Here is a 17806-nt window from a genome sequence, read left to right on the forward strand (position 1 = left end):
CCAATTTTCCCATCCAAAAGTATTTTAAAATGATTTCAAGCACAAATAATAAATCAATTATTATTCATATTTGGCAAAGTCATTTTGAGCAATTTCAAAATAAAGTCATTAAAATAGTTATTTAGAAAAAATATAAAAAGCTAAGGGTGATTGATCATGGCTTTGTCCAGGCAATGAAATTAAAAGTACCAAAATTAACAATTTAGAACTAAGTGATCAGGAACAGTTAATTCAAATGAGAAGCTACCTAGATAGTTAAGATTGTTATTAACACTCTTGTATGAGATTATGATCTCATCAATGCAAATATTTCCTCTATTGATATAGCTTACAACACAACCATGTCTGCCTGTTTTGTGTGACTCCAGCTCAAATCTCCTAAAGTTGCTACTCAGTGTTAGTAGTATTCCTCTCATTCTCCCTTAAAAAAAAGTTTTATTTCAGATGCAAGGGTAGGAATGGGTCAGGAGATAATCCTTTATGTTCTTACTCAACTTCGGCAACTGAACCTCTTCTATATGAAAGGAAAATAGAGTAAAAACATTCATAATGGCAACTTTGTCAATATATTATATTCTGCCTTGGGTCTCTAATCTACTCCCACCATCTTTTTTTTTTTTTTTAACTCAATTCTTTGATTTGAATCATTTATAATTGTTTCCACTTAGCCATTTTTTGGGATAAGGTTCAGCCTTGCGTTTAATATACATCATGAACCTTCTAATCTCATCCATAAATTGTTTTTGGGTTAAGTGAAAGAATATTTGCCTTAAAAAGATTGGCTTTTGTTTCAGGGAGAAGCATGGAAGTCTTTAAAATGACTATAATTTCCCAAATAAGCCAGTCCACTCTTCTTGGTGAATTTCAGTCCATGTATTGTCCATTTATTTTCTAGTTGTAATATATCTAATACAAAACACATATACATATGTACATTCTATCTATCTACAGACATATACAACATGCATATATATGTATATATGCTAATGTGAATGAGTCCTATATTGCTGTCTACTTGCAATGTCTGTTCAACACAAACATACACATATACACAATATATGTATGTGTACATATATGTATGTATGTTGATAAATGTGAATGAATCCTACAGGTTGTCCATCCAAATGAGGAAGAGGCATTCTTCATTCACCTGGTTTTTACTGTGAATAGTCTGGCTAAGTTCTTATTATGTATTTTATTTAGAAAGTTCTGCAATGTTAATGAATCATGAAATCAACACAATGTAATCCACAAACAAAAGCATTTGAAGGACCTCACCATCTTGAAAGAATCCATCCCTCAACTTGTATTCTGTGCTGTATCTCCACCATGACAGCAGTGAACATCTCTTTTATGCCTTGCTTGGTATTAATGATCAGAGAATAGTTGAACAAGGTGACCTATGTTGTCACATCTTCAAAAAATCTCATATAATTCTGACATATGCAAGACAGATAGCTTGTTGGAATAAAGATTTTCAAAGTCGCTCTATTGTATCAAATGCATTATTACAATAATAAGCAATAAGCACAGTTAAAAGAGCCCACTGTTTGATTGATAATGTTTGTGGGATACAACTTGTTAAAGCCTGTCTACTTTATCCTAATGATTCCCTCAATGAGAATGTTCTTAGTGAAGGTGTAGAATAGTCTAAATTTTTGTATTTTATACATAGGAGATTAATCATATGGGTTGGCCATTGGTAACTGCCCTTTTTTGATTATCATCTTTGAAATCTTCTATTACTCCAGAGATATTTATGGGATCTGTCATTATTTTTAAAATTGTCTCCAGCACAGATCCTCTTTCATGTATACCTGGTCTTGCTTTTGTTCTTCAAATCAAACAATTTGTTACTCTCTGGTGCCACATTCACTTTCTCTATTAATTTAAGAGAGATTGTGATAATGTGGAAGCTCTACTATCTTTTATGTTGAAAGGTTTCTCATAAAAATGACCAAAAAGTTTGAACAGAGTTCTCAAAAGAAGATATGAAAACTGTTAACCACCATAATTCTAAATCACTAATGCAAACCAACAATTAACATCCATAAAATTGGCATTAATGCTGCTAGATCACTAATTTTCAATTTCATTTTATACTGACTGCTTCCCCATTTCCAACAAATACACCCAGTCTTGCCTCATCGGCAAAATAAACTACTCATTTGATCAGTCCCTATCTGCTAATGATCATCCTATTTCCCTTCTTTTCACATCTTTGTGAAGATCATCGACAACTCAAATTTGATCAGTAGAGAGAGACTTTTGGGACTTATCTATTGTCAATTCTATTTTTGTAACATCTCTAGCTTATGTCCCTTCCTCTGGAAAAGCAACCATACTGCTTATAGGCCACTGTTGCCTCAACACCTGGATTATTGCAATAGGCAGCTCATTGATCTTCCTGACTTCTCACTCTCTCCTCCATTCAGCTGTCAAAATGTTCATCCTAAAACATCCTAAAACAAAAAAGGTTTGATCATGCCAGCTGCTCCTCATTAAGATAGTGGCTCCTAATACCTCCAGGATCAAATCTCAAATCTTGTTTGGCCATTAAAGCCCTTCACAATCTGATCCCTTACTACCTTTCAGTCTACCTTATTCCCTTTTCCACACTGTCCAGGAGCTATTGACACTGGTCTCAATTTTCAACAGATTTTTCATTTGTTGTCCACCATACCTATAATAGTCTTCCTCAGGCTGATTTCCTAGTTTCTCTGGCTTCCTTCAAGTTTCAGCTAAAATTACATCTTCAACATACTTTCTTGATCTTCTTAAAATGTTAAAACTAGCATTTTTTCTCTTAGATTATCTCCAATTTATGCTATACATGGTCCGTTTGTATATATATTTATTTGTACATTGGCTTCTCAAGTGCAATTCTTTTACCTTTCTTTGTACCTCCAGGGCTTAGGACAGTGCCTGGCACATAACAGAAACTTGTTAAATGCTTGCTGACTTGACTGATAAACATATATTCCAGAAGGATTAAAAAGAGAAGTACCAAACATACTAAAATATCTAATATATAGCAGTACATTTTGTGGTAGCAGAAAATAAAAAGGAAAGTTGGCACCCTTTGAGGAAAGGTTTAATAAACTACAGTACTTAATATCATGTAATAATACTGCTCTGAAGAAACTGCAAGTATGAAATGTTCAGAGAAGCAAAGGAAAAATTATTATGAATTGATGCATAGTGAGTTGAGCACAATCAGGAAAACTAAAACAATATAAATTTAAACTACAAAAAAATGAAACTGAATGATGTATAATTATAGCAACTTAAGTTTGATCACAAGGAAGAGTTGAAAAAATGCTACTCCTTTCTCTTTAATGGAGAGGTGGAAGACCATGGATATTTAATGTTATATATACTGTTAAAAATTAACCAAACGTGTTGGTTAATTTTACTGAAATGCTTTTTTCCCCTCTCCCTTTGTTAGTTTTTAGTAAGGAATAATGATGAATATAGGAAAGAGAGGGAGAGGAATAAACTAAAAAATGAATGTGACATAAAAAAGGGATCAATAAAAATAAAATGAAAAAGAAATATCTTTGCAGAACTTTTCAATTTTTTTTTGGTTGCTTTCCTACTTAAATGATCTTGGGATGACTATTTAATTGGATCTCTCTAAACCTTACTTAAATTACTTTTTCTCTCTATTATATCTTACATGCTTATAAGGCACGTTTGTAAGATTTTACAAAAGAATTCATATTCTAAAAACATCTTCTTTGGCCATTACCTCTTTGTACCTGCAAAATCAGTCAAATGTTTGTTCATTTTGACAGTTTTTAGGCTCTTTTAATCTTATGAGCAACATATGTATGTCAGAAAAAAATCTATTATGAAATTGTAGTTTATATTGATGTCTGTTCTTCCCCTATTTATTTAAATTAGACTGGACTGTTTTAAATCAATGCTAGATTTTCTCATTTTTATTCATTTTTATACTTTATTAATTTGTATCTCTGCCTTAACAAGCAGTGGTGTCATTGCAGAGACAACAGCTGATCCCAGAATGACTCCTCCAACAATCAATTATATTTTAGAGATGTTACTCAGTGCCCACCACATTTAGATAACTTTCTCCAAAAAATATAAAGGCAGCAGGCTTTTCTTGAGACTATGGGAGACTCCTCTCAGTCTTAACTCCTTTCCACAGTCTTCTCATATGCCTGCTTTGCACTGAATTCCTCAAGATTAAAATACATGTGCCTTAATGTAAAAGTATTACAAAATTCTTGACAACATTTTTATCTTTATTGTCTGCAATTAAAGATCTTGGTACACATTGTACCGATTTTCTAGCAGATTTTTTTTTTAGTTATTTATCAGGAGCACTGCAATCCCAGATTATCAAATGATCTACCTTCTTTATTTTCCTCTCCAAGAAGAATGTTTGAACCAAACATCTTTTTCCTGTCTTCTGATATTATTTATAACAATGCCAAGATTTTTATGAATAAGTTCCCTCAATTGCTTTTCTTAATGGTTCAATGAAGACTTGACATGCAAAGACCAAAAGTTAAGTTAATATTTACTTAAGTTAATTTTTACCCTGAGCGAAAGGAGGAAAGGTGAGACTACTATATGCTGATCCTTGACCCTTTCCCATTAACAAGAATACACAAGTGAAAGTGAATAGTCCAGGCTAAGAATTACTTTTTATTTTTCTTTGTTTTCAGTATTGCAGGAGACAAGTATTTTGTCACCAGGTGAAATGAACTTTTTAATTGAGCAAGGCTGATCCTCAGAAAGAAGACACACACTGGTTCCTGAAACTTTATTAAAAATGTTTCTAGCATCTGTAGCTATACCACCTGTCAAATCTTGGCTCTACTTGAATAACTTTAAAAAACCTAGAATAATTCCCACAAAATGAAGACCAATGTTATAGACTAATTTTCTCTAAAATACATTTTTTGTAATTACTTCTTATGTTATTATATCATGAAATAAACTAATTTCAAAGCACTGGTCATTATTTATTTATTTATTATGGCCATAATTATACTGCATTAACATGAAAATGTATTGGTTTAAAGGATTAAATTTATTTAGAAAATATTCACTTCCAAGAATCAGGGATTTCCTTATAAGTACAAAAGCATTCTATCTGGTAACATACGCATAAGAACACAAAAAGGATTGATGCTAAAAGGAAGAGGAGTTAAAAATAATGATCTTTTGAATTACTTTTTGAGGCCATTTAAGCCAATAGGAAAAAAATTAATATGTGCAGTGGCATTCTAACTGGTGACATTTATTTAATGTTTGAAAAAAATAGTACGTATATGCCCTTTGTTTTCATATGAATTGTAGAAACCATCATGCTAAAGGCACAAATTTTAAGTGGATAGCTTCTGAATTATTCAAAAGCAGTAAGATATACACTATCATTTTTTTAAAACCCTAATCTCATTCAATTTTATAAGTATTATAAATGAGGTTTAGTTCTTTGCTATGGCTATTCAAAAATTTTCTTTTTTAAATTCTAAATGTTTAAATAGGTCTTTAAGTTCCATGAAATGGATATGAAGTATACAAATTTAGATAAGTTTGAAATCTAGATAAGTTTGAAATCTTAACAACTTTGGGCTCTTTGTCCAATTAAAAGCAAACCATGAACCAGGAAGCAAATGATGCACTTTCATAATTATAATCCAAAGATAAAATAGCACTTTAATAAAGGAGTAGCTAAACTATCTTGTCCTTAGTCCTGAGATTATACATATTACAAGCACATACACATGCACACCCAAGTGTGGCAGAGTGAAGAAAACGCAGACTTTGGAATCAGAAAAAAGCCAAGTTCCACTCCTGCCCCGTGCCACACTGGCTCTACGTTTGCCCTTTCTTTCCTCCAGAACATTGCTGATTTCTCAGTGCAGAAGAACAAGATACAGCGAAGTAGCCAGAGTGCATTGGCTGAGTAAGTTTCCATTATCTACTTATAGAAGATACATACTACATATATATGCATATGTAGTATAAGACACACATTTCAGCTATAAACAGAAATGAAGTAAGCTTCTCAAATAAAAAGTACTAAATGGCAAAAACTCTAACTTTTTCACAATTATGATTTGAATTCAAAATCCCAGGAAATATAACAAGTTAATAAAAAAGGTAATAAGATTTTTTTTCTCTATTGCAGCTCATTTCCCCCCAAAACACAGTTAAAACATGAAATACCTAAAATTAACTGGCAGGGAAAGCCAATCTATTTGATAATAACATCTTTAAAAAATTAGTTTTCAACATTTATCCTTGCAAAATATTGCATTTCAAAATTTTCTCCCTTCCTTCCTCTACCCCATCCCCTAGACAGCAAATGTCTGTCTGTCTGTCTTTCTCTCTATATATATATGTATATAAACTTCTTTTTTTTTTTTAAAGAAAAAGTAAAACCAATTTCTTGAAATAGCAAATGATTAAGAATGGCAAAATGAAGTTAGAAAAAAAATTTAAAACATTCTTTAATAAACAGAAAACAATGCATTGTTAACGACCATGCCTATTACTTGTAAAGGAAATATTCCTAAAATCTTGGATTACTTGAAAAGATAGTTGTAAGTAATCTGAATTAGGCAGTATGGTATAAAGTTTCTTGGCTTTGGAGTTGCAGAACTAGTTTCAAACCCTGGACCCTGCTTCTTCTTATCTATGTGATTCTGACTAGGTACTCTTGACTTGCTCTTCCCCTATTTTCGTATAATCAGCTCCTGAATCTTGTCAATTTTTCCTTCAGGTTACATCTCACATCAGCAACTTTCTCTTCATTAAAATGGCTCCACTACAATTTAGGTCTGAATCACTATGATTAATGAAATAATCTCTCAAATGATCTCCCTGCATCTAGCATTTCTCTTCGCTCCAATGTATCCTCCACACGGCTGCCAAAAGCACAAATATGTCACTATGTATGTCACTTCCTTTCTCAAGCATCTTTGGCAGCTCCCTATTATCTCTAGAACAAAATACAAACTCCTCAGCTTCTATTTTTATTTTGTCACAAACTAGTTCCTACCTATCTTGCCAGACTCATTTTATTTTATTAACATTCACATACTCAAACTGGAATCCTTGCAGTTCTTCATACACAACATTGGATCTCCTGACCAAATGCCTTTGCACAGCCTATTATCTCCCATGCCTGTCCCCCTGTTCCATCTTTGCTTCTTAAAATGTGCAGAGCCTGTCTCAAAGTACAGCCAAAGTGCCTCTTAAAAAAGGCTTTTCCTTGTTCTTATTTTCCAAGAGCTTTTGTTTCCTCCTGAAAATGCTCTGTATTTGTACTTTTTATATGTTTTATATGGCCTGTAAAATTTTCAATCTCTGGATCTAAGATACTATGAGCTCCCTTTCCTTTTAGTAATTTACAAAAGTCCGAGGTGATATTTATATGTAAATTTTATATGCTGATTCATATTTCTATCATACTTTTTCTTTCATGTTGGAATTATCTGTTATGTAGTGTTTAAATTTTTCAAAGACAGATCTAAAGCATCAATTTATGCAAACAGTCAAATAAAAAAATGAATTCTAACTTTTAAGAGAAAAGAATTATCACTTTGATCACATATAATTGGCCTGAACTAAACAGTAGAAAAAAAGAAAACTAAAGTGTGGTACCAGTTTGTTTTGTTTTTTAAATTGAACATCAGCTCCTTCTTTTAAACTCATTTTATCTGTGTTGTCTAAATAGCACAGTTTTGTTCTATGAAGAATTCAATACAAGACAAACTCCCGGGAGTTGTTTCTCTTGGACAATGCTCAAAGCAGCATTTTAACAAAGTAGACATGCAACGCAACAATGGGCAAAGAACAAAATGCTGCACAGATGGACAACAAAGCAATATCTTAACTTTAAAACTTCAATCCAGTAACTCACCTGGAGGGTTTCTATTTGTTTTCTGATACTGTTGTTAGATGGCATCTAAATAAAGCAATGTGAGACAGCAAACATAACCAACATGAGATGCGGCACATGCATGTTAGATGAAAATAAGCACAAGACAGCTATTCACTAAGGTCTCTATTTAGAAGAAATCCGAGCGCACCAGCAGCGCCGGCAGGACGTTGGAGGCAAGCTCCTACAGCTTCCACTCTATGGAAGGCATTTAAAAGAGCCAGAAGGAAAGGGAACAATTACAACGTGGTTTCCGGGCACATTTTCTAACCACGTTTTTCAGGGTCAAATGTGCTTATTTTCCCATTCCAAGCACCAAATACGATTTTCAGTGGATTCAAATATAAAAAACTTTAAAAAAAACAAAACAAAACCAAAAACAAAACCAAGCAACATGTATTTGAATCTGCACCTGACTTTAGATACAATCCACTCATATCCTTCATATTATGTTTAATTTAGTCTTATATTTGTTTTCATTTTCAACTTTAAAGAAATTATAATAAAGGCCCCAAATGGCATCAAGATATTCACACGCACACAAGGGAAACCACTGACCTCTATTCAGAGCCAGGTAATTTTTTCAGGGGAAAAAAAAATAAGTGAAAGAAATTGCAAAATAGCATTCTGGGCATGCAGAAACAAACTCCACTTACTGGTAGGGTACAATTTGAAAAATGAAGGAAAGGAGGCCTATTCAAAATGTTATTAACTAAGAAGGAAAAAATGGAACCATTTCATAATTTCTGGCTTATTTTTCCCTTCTTTCTTCTTTCCTTTCCATCTTCCCTCCCTTAAAGAAGCAAAGACCTACAAAGAAACTTGAGAATTTACCTAATTTATTTATATGACTTTATAAATATATTTAAATGATTTCTTTAAATTACAACTAATTATGTCATTTTCAGCTCTACCTAGGTTTTGAAGTAATATTAATCTCCAGTAAGAAATAATCAAGAAATTTCCTGAATTGTGCTTCTTCAATATAATAAAGTTGAATCTTGGGGAAGAAGATTTATCAATTATTTTTATCACAAAAATTTTTTGGTTATTTCCTTGTAAGGTGAGAGTCAAGAAATTTATTGATTTCTTAGTCTAATTATTTATTAGTAACATCACATTACTTTGTCTGAAAATTATATGTAAAATTTCTGCTAAATAGAGCCTTATTGTAATTTGTGTTAATGGTCAAGGATGCTATATTCCAAACATACTTGCTGAGTGGCTGGCTCTTAATCCTTAGAATTAGCAAATATAAATATCCATTGAGAGAAATGGACTCTATTTCAGAATACTTAACAGGAGACAGGAGTTCAAAGAAAACACTGTATTTTAAAGAAAAGTCTTAAGACATACATACAAATAAAATTAAGGCATTGCTCAAGTATTATAAATGTTAGATGAAAAAGAATTCCCCCCCACCAAATCTAAAAAGAAACAGAAAAGTATGAAATGTTATAAAACAAAGAAACTTTTTAGAAAAACAAATCTATGTTCCATTTAAATTGATTTACATGGCAAACCATTGTAGATATGATAATTTAATTGCTATGTATACTCTCATAAACACTGACCAGGACACATCATCATTAGGAAAAAACAGGAAGTTGTACATAACAGACTAAACATGATTTTTAAAAATTAAAATGAAATTGATCTGAATAAAACTTTAAAATTCTCAGTTGGATGCTTCTATTAAAAACAATTGAGGCAATTCAGCCCTTTTAAAAAGTGAATGAGACTGAAATACAGTATTTAATTTGCTTAATTTATTTGATAAATGTGATTGAAAATATAGTACTGACCTGACATTAAAATATAGCATTTAGTTTGCTTGATATAATAATTAACTTACCAAAATAGTTGAAAGGGAACAATTTTTTAAAAAGTTTTATTCTAGAAGGAAAGCCTTTAACATGTTTCAATAATCTAAATTGTATTTGCAACCCAAGAATTCCTCAAAAATTTTTTAAAGCAGATTTTTAAAAAAGGGGAAAAGGAAACTTTAGAAACTAGAATCTAGAATGATAGATTGGAGATGTATGATTTTTTTTTGGGGGGGAGGGGGCTTTTTTGATCAGTATTTTCATATTTTATTTTCTTCAGTTACATGCAAAACAATTTTTTTTACATTTGTTTTTAAAACTTTTAAAGCTCCAGATTATCTCCCTTCCTCTTTGAGAAGGCATATGTTAAATAAAACAATTCCATAAAAGTCAAGTTGCAAAAGAAAACAGATCCCTCCTATGACATTCAAAAAAAAAAATGCTTCAGTCTGTATTCAAATGATGTGCAATATTTTTTCATTTTGGCTTTAGTACTTGTGAAATTTTGTGCCCCCTGTAACTACAGCTCAAAAAATATTACAAAACTAAATAATTTCTAAAATTATTTCTTTTTTTTTCAATGGGAAAAGGGTTCAAATTCTAAAATGAGGAATGTACGGATTGACTTCAAAATGTTATTAAAATTTAACAGATCTGGAACCAGTCAGCTTAGTTAATTAATTCTCTATGGTCCTCTCTACCATGTAGCAGACACTAGGGTGATATTTATATAAAAAAGAATAAAACAGAGAATAGAGCATTCCTACCACTTCTAGGCCAGCTACTTTTCCACCTCATCATCCTTGTTATCCAGCCCTGATTGGTAATATAACTTTCATTGCACTTTAACAAAACTTCTCCACTTACTTCAATGACATATAAACTCTTTGAGGGTAGGGACGTTCCTGAGTTTGTAATCCTAAAATCTAACATCTGGCCTGGGACACAGTGAGGAATTAGTACTGATTGCTTACTAAAATATTTGTTTTATTTTAAATTGTTTACACAAAATCTATATGAACGAATGCACTGAAGTTTTGATAGTTCCCAAAATTAAATTATTTCTTACTTTTAAATGTGGCAGTTTTTTAAGATGCTCTGCCAGTTACTTAAGAAAACCTAAATTCAATAAAAAATTTCCAGATTAGGCTAAGCAGACTTATATAGGATCCTTTCATTTGTTTTACACAGCAAGCTGTGTCAAAAATGAATAAGAATCAATAATGATAAATACTCAAGTACCTCACAAGAGAATTTGTGAAATGTTAACTGACTATATGATTTAAGATTACAAATCCAATGTTTAGCCCTAAAACAAAGTATTTTTTGTATAACACTTAAAAGATTGCAGAAAGATTAAGTATCCTATATATATACATACATATATATAATCTTATGCCTATGGCATCAGTTTCATTACAATTATTCCCAGACCTAAAAGACTATCAGTTGAAAGTTATTCTACAATGTAAAATAAATGAAATTGATTGAAAAAATGTTATTGTCAATATAAGAGAATGAAATGAATGTGTTCTGTTGAGGAAAATAACATGAAATATTTGAAAGCACAACTAATACACTAAAAAATATTTTAGTTTTAAATTTTATACAGTGTATCTACATGACTAAAGCTTTGTTTTGAGTTTTGGCAGTTCCTGAAATTAAATTATTTCTTACCTTTAAATGTGACAAACAGTTTTGTAGGAAAATGTGCCAGTTATTTAAGAAAAATTGCTTTTGACTGACACATAAAAGGCAGGTGATCAGTGGATACAAAGCCTACGAGATTAAAAAAAAAAAAAGAGAGAGTATGAATTTTTAGTAGGATAACAAAACATTTCCACTCTTTCTGTTATTGTTTGATTGCACTTTTGTTTTTTCTTCTCAGGTTATTTTTACCTTCTTTCTAAATCTGATCTTTCCTGTGCAACAAGATAACTGTATAAATATGTATACATATATTGTATTTAACATATACTTTAATATATTTAACATGTATGGGACTAGCTGCCATCTAGGGGAGGGGATGGAGGGAGGGAGGGGAAAAGTAGAAATAGAAGTTTTTACAAGGGTTAATGTTGAAAAATTACCCACACATATGTTTTGTATATAAAAAGGTATAATAAAAAAATTTTTATTGGGAAATAATATAATTGTCATATATATTACATTTATTCCTATAAAAAAAGAAAAATTATTCTTTATATTGTTTTATTACATGAAATAAGAAAAATACATATGTAACAATGAATAACTCCTTAAAGTTTTAGTTTCCTAACAATAATTTTCAGGCCTAATCATTAGATTAGCTTACCTGGTGATACTTTTTGAAGTATTTGGAAAGAACCAAAAATATTTACCATGGAATAAAACAGAAAAAGAAGCAATTAAGTAGAACAATGTTTTAGAACAATAATGAGCACCATCTTGGATAAGAACCAAGAAGTTCTTCACCATAAAGAGCATTGAATAAAGATCTGTGGCCTACACCAATGGAATGAGCATCACAACTGACTAAACCATGGCTTCTTGAAATCTGAACATTTGTTATTTAAAAAGTGGGGTTTTTTTCCTCTAAATTACATGTGAAAATGATCTTATTACTACATAATCATACTTTATTTACTTTGTGTTTAAATAATTTAAATTGATTTCATAGGCTATCATATGATAATAAATAATTCACATTTTTCATTTAATGTATTTTAATTCCAAAACTGAAGAAAAGGTAAACCATTAATCACTGTATTCAAATTATTTTATTTTAGCAAAACTTATAATGCAATTAAAATTATTGATATGTCTATTATAAACTTTTCTATTCTATACCCATTTGTGAATTCTCCTAATCTATTTCATTCTTTATTTTTCAGGCACAATTTTTAACATTTCATTCATTCAGACTTTACTATAGCTTATGGGGTAAGTGATGTATTATATTTAAACAAATTTTCATCAAATCCCCTCCCCTCCCCAGTTTTCCCATTAATTTTGTCAAATCAAGAGAGTCTTCCTTAGGAATTTGTATGTATTTCTATCTTAATTTCAGAGTTGGAAGGAAACAAAGAGGGCACAAGACAAATGAAGAATGAAAAGCCTTAGGCAGGAAAGTGACTTGTGATGGCATAGGTGCTGAGGGACAGAGCAGGAAGTAAAATCTTCATTGGATAATTAAAAGCTAAAAATCATGCTCATAACACCACATGAGATATTTATGTATTTTTAAAATTTTTATTTAGGATCATGGTGATTTGATAATTATTGCACCATTGTGTGAGCTGGATAGCCTAAGTAACATTCTCCATCCAGTCTCCTTCACACTCCAATACAACAATTTTTTTTTTAATCGTGTGCCTTTTATTCTGGACCTTTTAAATTTTCTAAATCTGGTGGTGTTTGTTTGTTTTTCCCCTGAGGCAATTGGGGTTAAGTGACTTGTTCAGGGTCACACAGCTAACTTAACAGTGTTAAGTGTTTGAGGCCAGATTTGAACTCTGGTACTCCTGACTTCAGCAGCAGTATTCTATCCACTATGCTACCGAGCTGCCCTGTGGTTGTTTTTTTAAAACATTTGTTATATCATGGTTTCCTTTAACAATCTGATATAGTCTATTGCCCCATTTCAAAAGAACATTTTAGAATACATAAAATACCTGCTATTGAAATCAAAGTTTAGTGAAAATAAATTTATATTATTTTCCCACCCAATTTCAAGGATTCTATGAAATCTATGGGCTCTGGACTCCAAGTAAAGAAGTTGAAATACAGAGAGAAAAGAAAAGACTCAAAGCAGAGCCTAAGGAAACTCACAGCTGATGAGCTGAAATGAAAAGTCAAAGGAAAGGAGACTCAGTGCAATTGAATGGGTAGAATAAACTGAGAGTCAAATGGCAAAAGCCCTATAAGCAAAGAATATCCAGAAGTATCCAGAAGAAAGTAATCCTGTTTGGTTTAATGGAATTCTTGAGAAGAGAGTCCATTTGATTTGGCACTTGATCACTGAGAACTTTGGAACAAGTATTTTTAATTGAATGATTAGGTCAGAAGCCAGACAGCATCAGATTTAGAAGAAAGTAAGAGGAGAGTAAGTTATAGTACCTCAAAGCTTTCTCAGCTGAGGAGAAGAGATAAGTAGATGGAAAGCAGAATAGAACAAAAAAAATTTAAGAGAAAAAAGGATTGAAATTGCCTGCACAAAGAAATCTTTAAAGCTAAATCATTAGCAATTGGAGCAAGCAGTTAAAGAAAATAAGCTACAGGGAAGATAGAGAAAAGATGCACTCCACAGGGGCTGCCCATCAGTGGGCAGCAGAGAGCAACTGAAGAAGACTACCTAGAAAAAAGGGCACACAGGAATGGAGATGGCCAAATGCAGTGATTTTCAAAACTGCAGAAGATAAATACAATAAACTACAGGCTGTGAACTTGATTTAGATCCATAGAAAAATTCGAAAGCACATTATTAAAGAGATGATCTATCAACTTTTGAAAAGTAGTAAATACTACTAAGCCAGCACAGATTCACCAAGATTAAGTTACAGAAACCTATATTTATTTCTTTGCTGAAATTAGACAGGCAAATAAGGAGTGTTACAAAGATACTTTTCATCATTTCTACAAGATATATGATGAAGTCTCTCCTGATATCTTCAAGGACAAAGGTGCAAAATAAAAATTCAGTTAGATGGATTCAGAATTAGATGAAGACATGGTTGATGTCAGTCAACAGATATTTGCTAAGCCCCCTACTATGTGCCAGGCCCTGTGCTAAGCAAAAGGGATACAAATAAAGGCAAAAATTAGGTCCCTATTTCCAAGAAGCTAACATGAATGGGTACAACAACTATGTATAAATAAAAAATATTTATAAGAATGGAGATCCTAGGGCTGGAGAGTTTTGGAGGAAAGGTGAGAGAAAATTCCAGGAAGATAGAATTTGAAAGGAAATCCATGGTGGGATATAAGCTAAGTCTTGAAGGAAGCAGAAATAGGAAAATGATGGAAGAAAATTAATAGGGCATCTAAGTGCTTTGATCTTAATACTGTTTTGCTCAGCATAATTATCAACGACTTAGAATAAAGCATAAAAAAGGCCTAAATGAACAATTTTAGATGATTGAAATTACAGTGATTGCTAATACAATGGTTAACAAAACTGATATTCAAAACATTCTGAAGTCTATGACAATGTCCCAAATCTGGAAAGATGAAATAGTAGGGGAAAAGGTAATCTTCCATTTGGAAGGGGGAAACAAGGGTGGACATCTTCTCTGAGGAGAGCTTTAAAGTTAAAAACCTTTCCATCTACTAGTAGATGGAAAATGTGGTTAGACAAGAGTATATGTGAAAAAGACATAAATTTTTAAGTGGATTGAAAAGCAGTGAGATCCTATAAACCAAAGAGAAGTAATAATCCAAGTACTGTCCAGAAGGAGAAAGGACACTGCCCTTCAGTAATCTCCCTATGTCAGAACATACATGGAGCACTGACAAGCTAGAGTGCATGCACATGGAACATAGTGATCAAGACACAAAGGGACTTAATTTTCTATCATGCAGGGACTGGCTTTTAAAAAAAAAAAAAGAATGTTTTGCTAAGAAATGAGAAGACTCAGGGAACAGGTAACTATTTCAAATGTCTGAAAAGCTGTCAGACATAACAAGAATTAGTCTCACTTCCAAAAAGCAAAAATTAGCATCAATGGAAAGAAGTGTCAGAGACATCTGGAAAAACTTCTAAACTAAAAGCTATCCAAAAGCAAACAGATTGCCTTTGGCACTAGGAAATTCCTTTTCACTAGAGAATGTCAATAGTTTTCTAGATCATCATTTTAAAGTAATATTACTGTGCAGTTATAATTTCAGATTATGTGATTCTTATTAAGGTTTCTTTCACCATTAAAATTCCATTTATCTTATGAAATAAAAACATGATTAATGAATAAGTTCAATCTATTTACATAAAATTTACATTTACTTTTTTCAGATTATTTACATTTTTTTATAATCAGAATTGCTGAATAGAAAAATAACAAGTATATTACACTGGGGAGAATAAGAAATAATCTACATATAAAAAATTTATGGTTATAAGGTGAGATTGAGGGAACAATCATTTGTTATAAAACAATAATAAGCAGCTTGCATAAGATGTGGATTAAAAGTAAAAACAAGCATTTGTTTATTCCTTCTTTCTGGACAGACCCAAATAAAATAAAAAGAAGATGTGGCATGTACAATGCACAATTAAGAATTTTGCCCTTAGGAACCTTTTGAATGCTACTCCTTTCTTCCTCCTCAATTTAACATACTTTTTATGAGTACTATTCCCCTCCAAGAAAGTGGGGACCATTGAATTTTTTTCTATTTGTTTTTTTTACAAATAAAGAGCCTTGTACAATTCCCTGAAGGCAGGGCTGTAGTAAATATTTTTTAAGTGACTATTTTGTATTCTTTCAATTTTCTTGTTTCCTTTTACTTTACTTTGGACATTTATGCAAATAATGTAATTTATCAATCAAATATAAGAAGATCAGAAATGTTTCTTACATACCAGTGAATGCTTTTTTCTGGAGCTCAATTCAAAAGTAGTTTGATACAGCATCTCCACAAAATTTTTCAAACATGGAACATTTACTTCATTTTTAACAGCCTAGTAAAAAGACAGAGACACAAAAATTTATAAAATGAATAAAAGAACAGATAAATAATATATATAAAATGCTCTAAGCCTCCCTGAATTATTTTGTATATGAAATTATAATCTTTCACACTATCATGTCAGCTAATGAACAAAATGCTTATTTAATATAAGCAGTCCCAATGAGAAATAGTTGATTCTGGTCGACTCTGAAAGTTCATTTTGGTTTGTTCCACCGCCATAAATTGTATTGTCCTGCCATTTTTCACCTCCAGCCCCAGGTTTAACCAATTATTATCCTGGTCTGGTTCTTCTCCTGAACAGTAGCATATCAAAATTCTGAAAGAATTACATCTAATAATACATATTACTTAAAACAAATTACTGTTATCATTTTGTTACATGAAAGAGAATAGTTTATTTAATAACAAGTAAAAATGATAGGAACTCACATACCTAAATCAAAAGGAAAGTATCACCATATATACTAAAATCTCAAATTAATAACTAATTTTTTCTCAAGAAAACTTTCAAACTTTTAGCTAGAATTAAATAACAAGTGGCTTATATTTGATAACAATTTCAATTATAAAATCACTTTTTACAAACATCTCATGTAATCTTCAAAATAGTCTTGCAAGGAACGATGGCTAAGTATTTATTCTCCTTATTTCCTGATATGAAAACTCAGCCTGTGACTGGTACAGATAGGACTCAAACACAGTGCTGATTTAAAGTTCAGTATATTTCCAATTATTTCATACTTCTAATAACTCAGATAAAATGTTACATATGAATTTGTCTTCCTTTACTGTTTTAAAGGCTTAAAATCTATACATATATATGCACATATATATCAGAAATGAAGGCTATAATTAAATGTAAAATGTGAACTATTTTTGCATTCAATGAAAAGGCATTATTACATTATTAATATCTAGCAGTTCTATAGCACTTTTATTACTTTCCATATTTGTGTGTATGATGTTTAGTATTTCTTATTATTTACAAACACACTGTCTACGGGACATGACAATGACCTTTGTGAGAAATATCATGCATTATGAAGTGCCTAGCTTGGGTATAGACTGTAGGAATGAAAAAAAAAATCAAGGCCTAGTCCAACAGGGAATTCAAGTTGCAATTTCATCAGCACTATGATTATCAAATGAACTTTATTTCTGTGGGTTTTTTAAACAGTACTTTTTTTTCCAAATACATGTAAAGTAAGTTTTCAACATTCATTTTTGTAAAACTTTCTGTTCCAAATTTTTCTTCCTCTCTTTCTTACTTCTCCCCTCTCCAAGACAGCAAGCAATCTCATATAGGTTAAATACATACAATTCTTTTAAACATATTCCATATTTGTCATGTTGTGCAAGAAAAATCAGATCAAAAGGGAAAAACCATGAGAAAGGG

At 31.5% G+C, this 17806-nt stretch overlaps 1 protein-coding gene across 1 annotated transcript in view; it reads right to left on the reverse strand.

Moving 5' to 3' along the window:
* FRYL (FRY like transcription coactivator) overlaps positions 1 to 17806 on the reverse strand; it is a 195019-nt gene that overhangs the window by 111395 nt on the left and 65818 nt on the right. Inside the window, exons 10-12 of the mRNA XM_051965725.1 lie at positions 16301 to 16399; positions 11425 to 11526; positions 7904 to 7948 (exon numbers count right to left, since the gene is read on the reverse strand). Of these exons, the coding sequence (XP_051821685.1) occupies positions 7904 to 7948; positions 11425 to 11526; positions 16301 to 16399 (246 nt within the window). The remainder of the gene's footprint in view (positions 1 to 7903; positions 7949 to 11424; positions 11527 to 16300; positions 16400 to 17806) is intronic.

This window comes from Antechinus flavipes, chromosome 6, assembly GCF_016432865.1.
Source record: "Antechinus flavipes isolate AdamAnt ecotype Samford, QLD, Australia chromosome 6, AdamAnt_v2, whole genome shotgun sequence".
Taxonomy (NCBI): domain Eukaryota; kingdom Metazoa; phylum Chordata; class Mammalia; order Dasyuromorphia; family Dasyuridae; genus Antechinus; species Antechinus flavipes.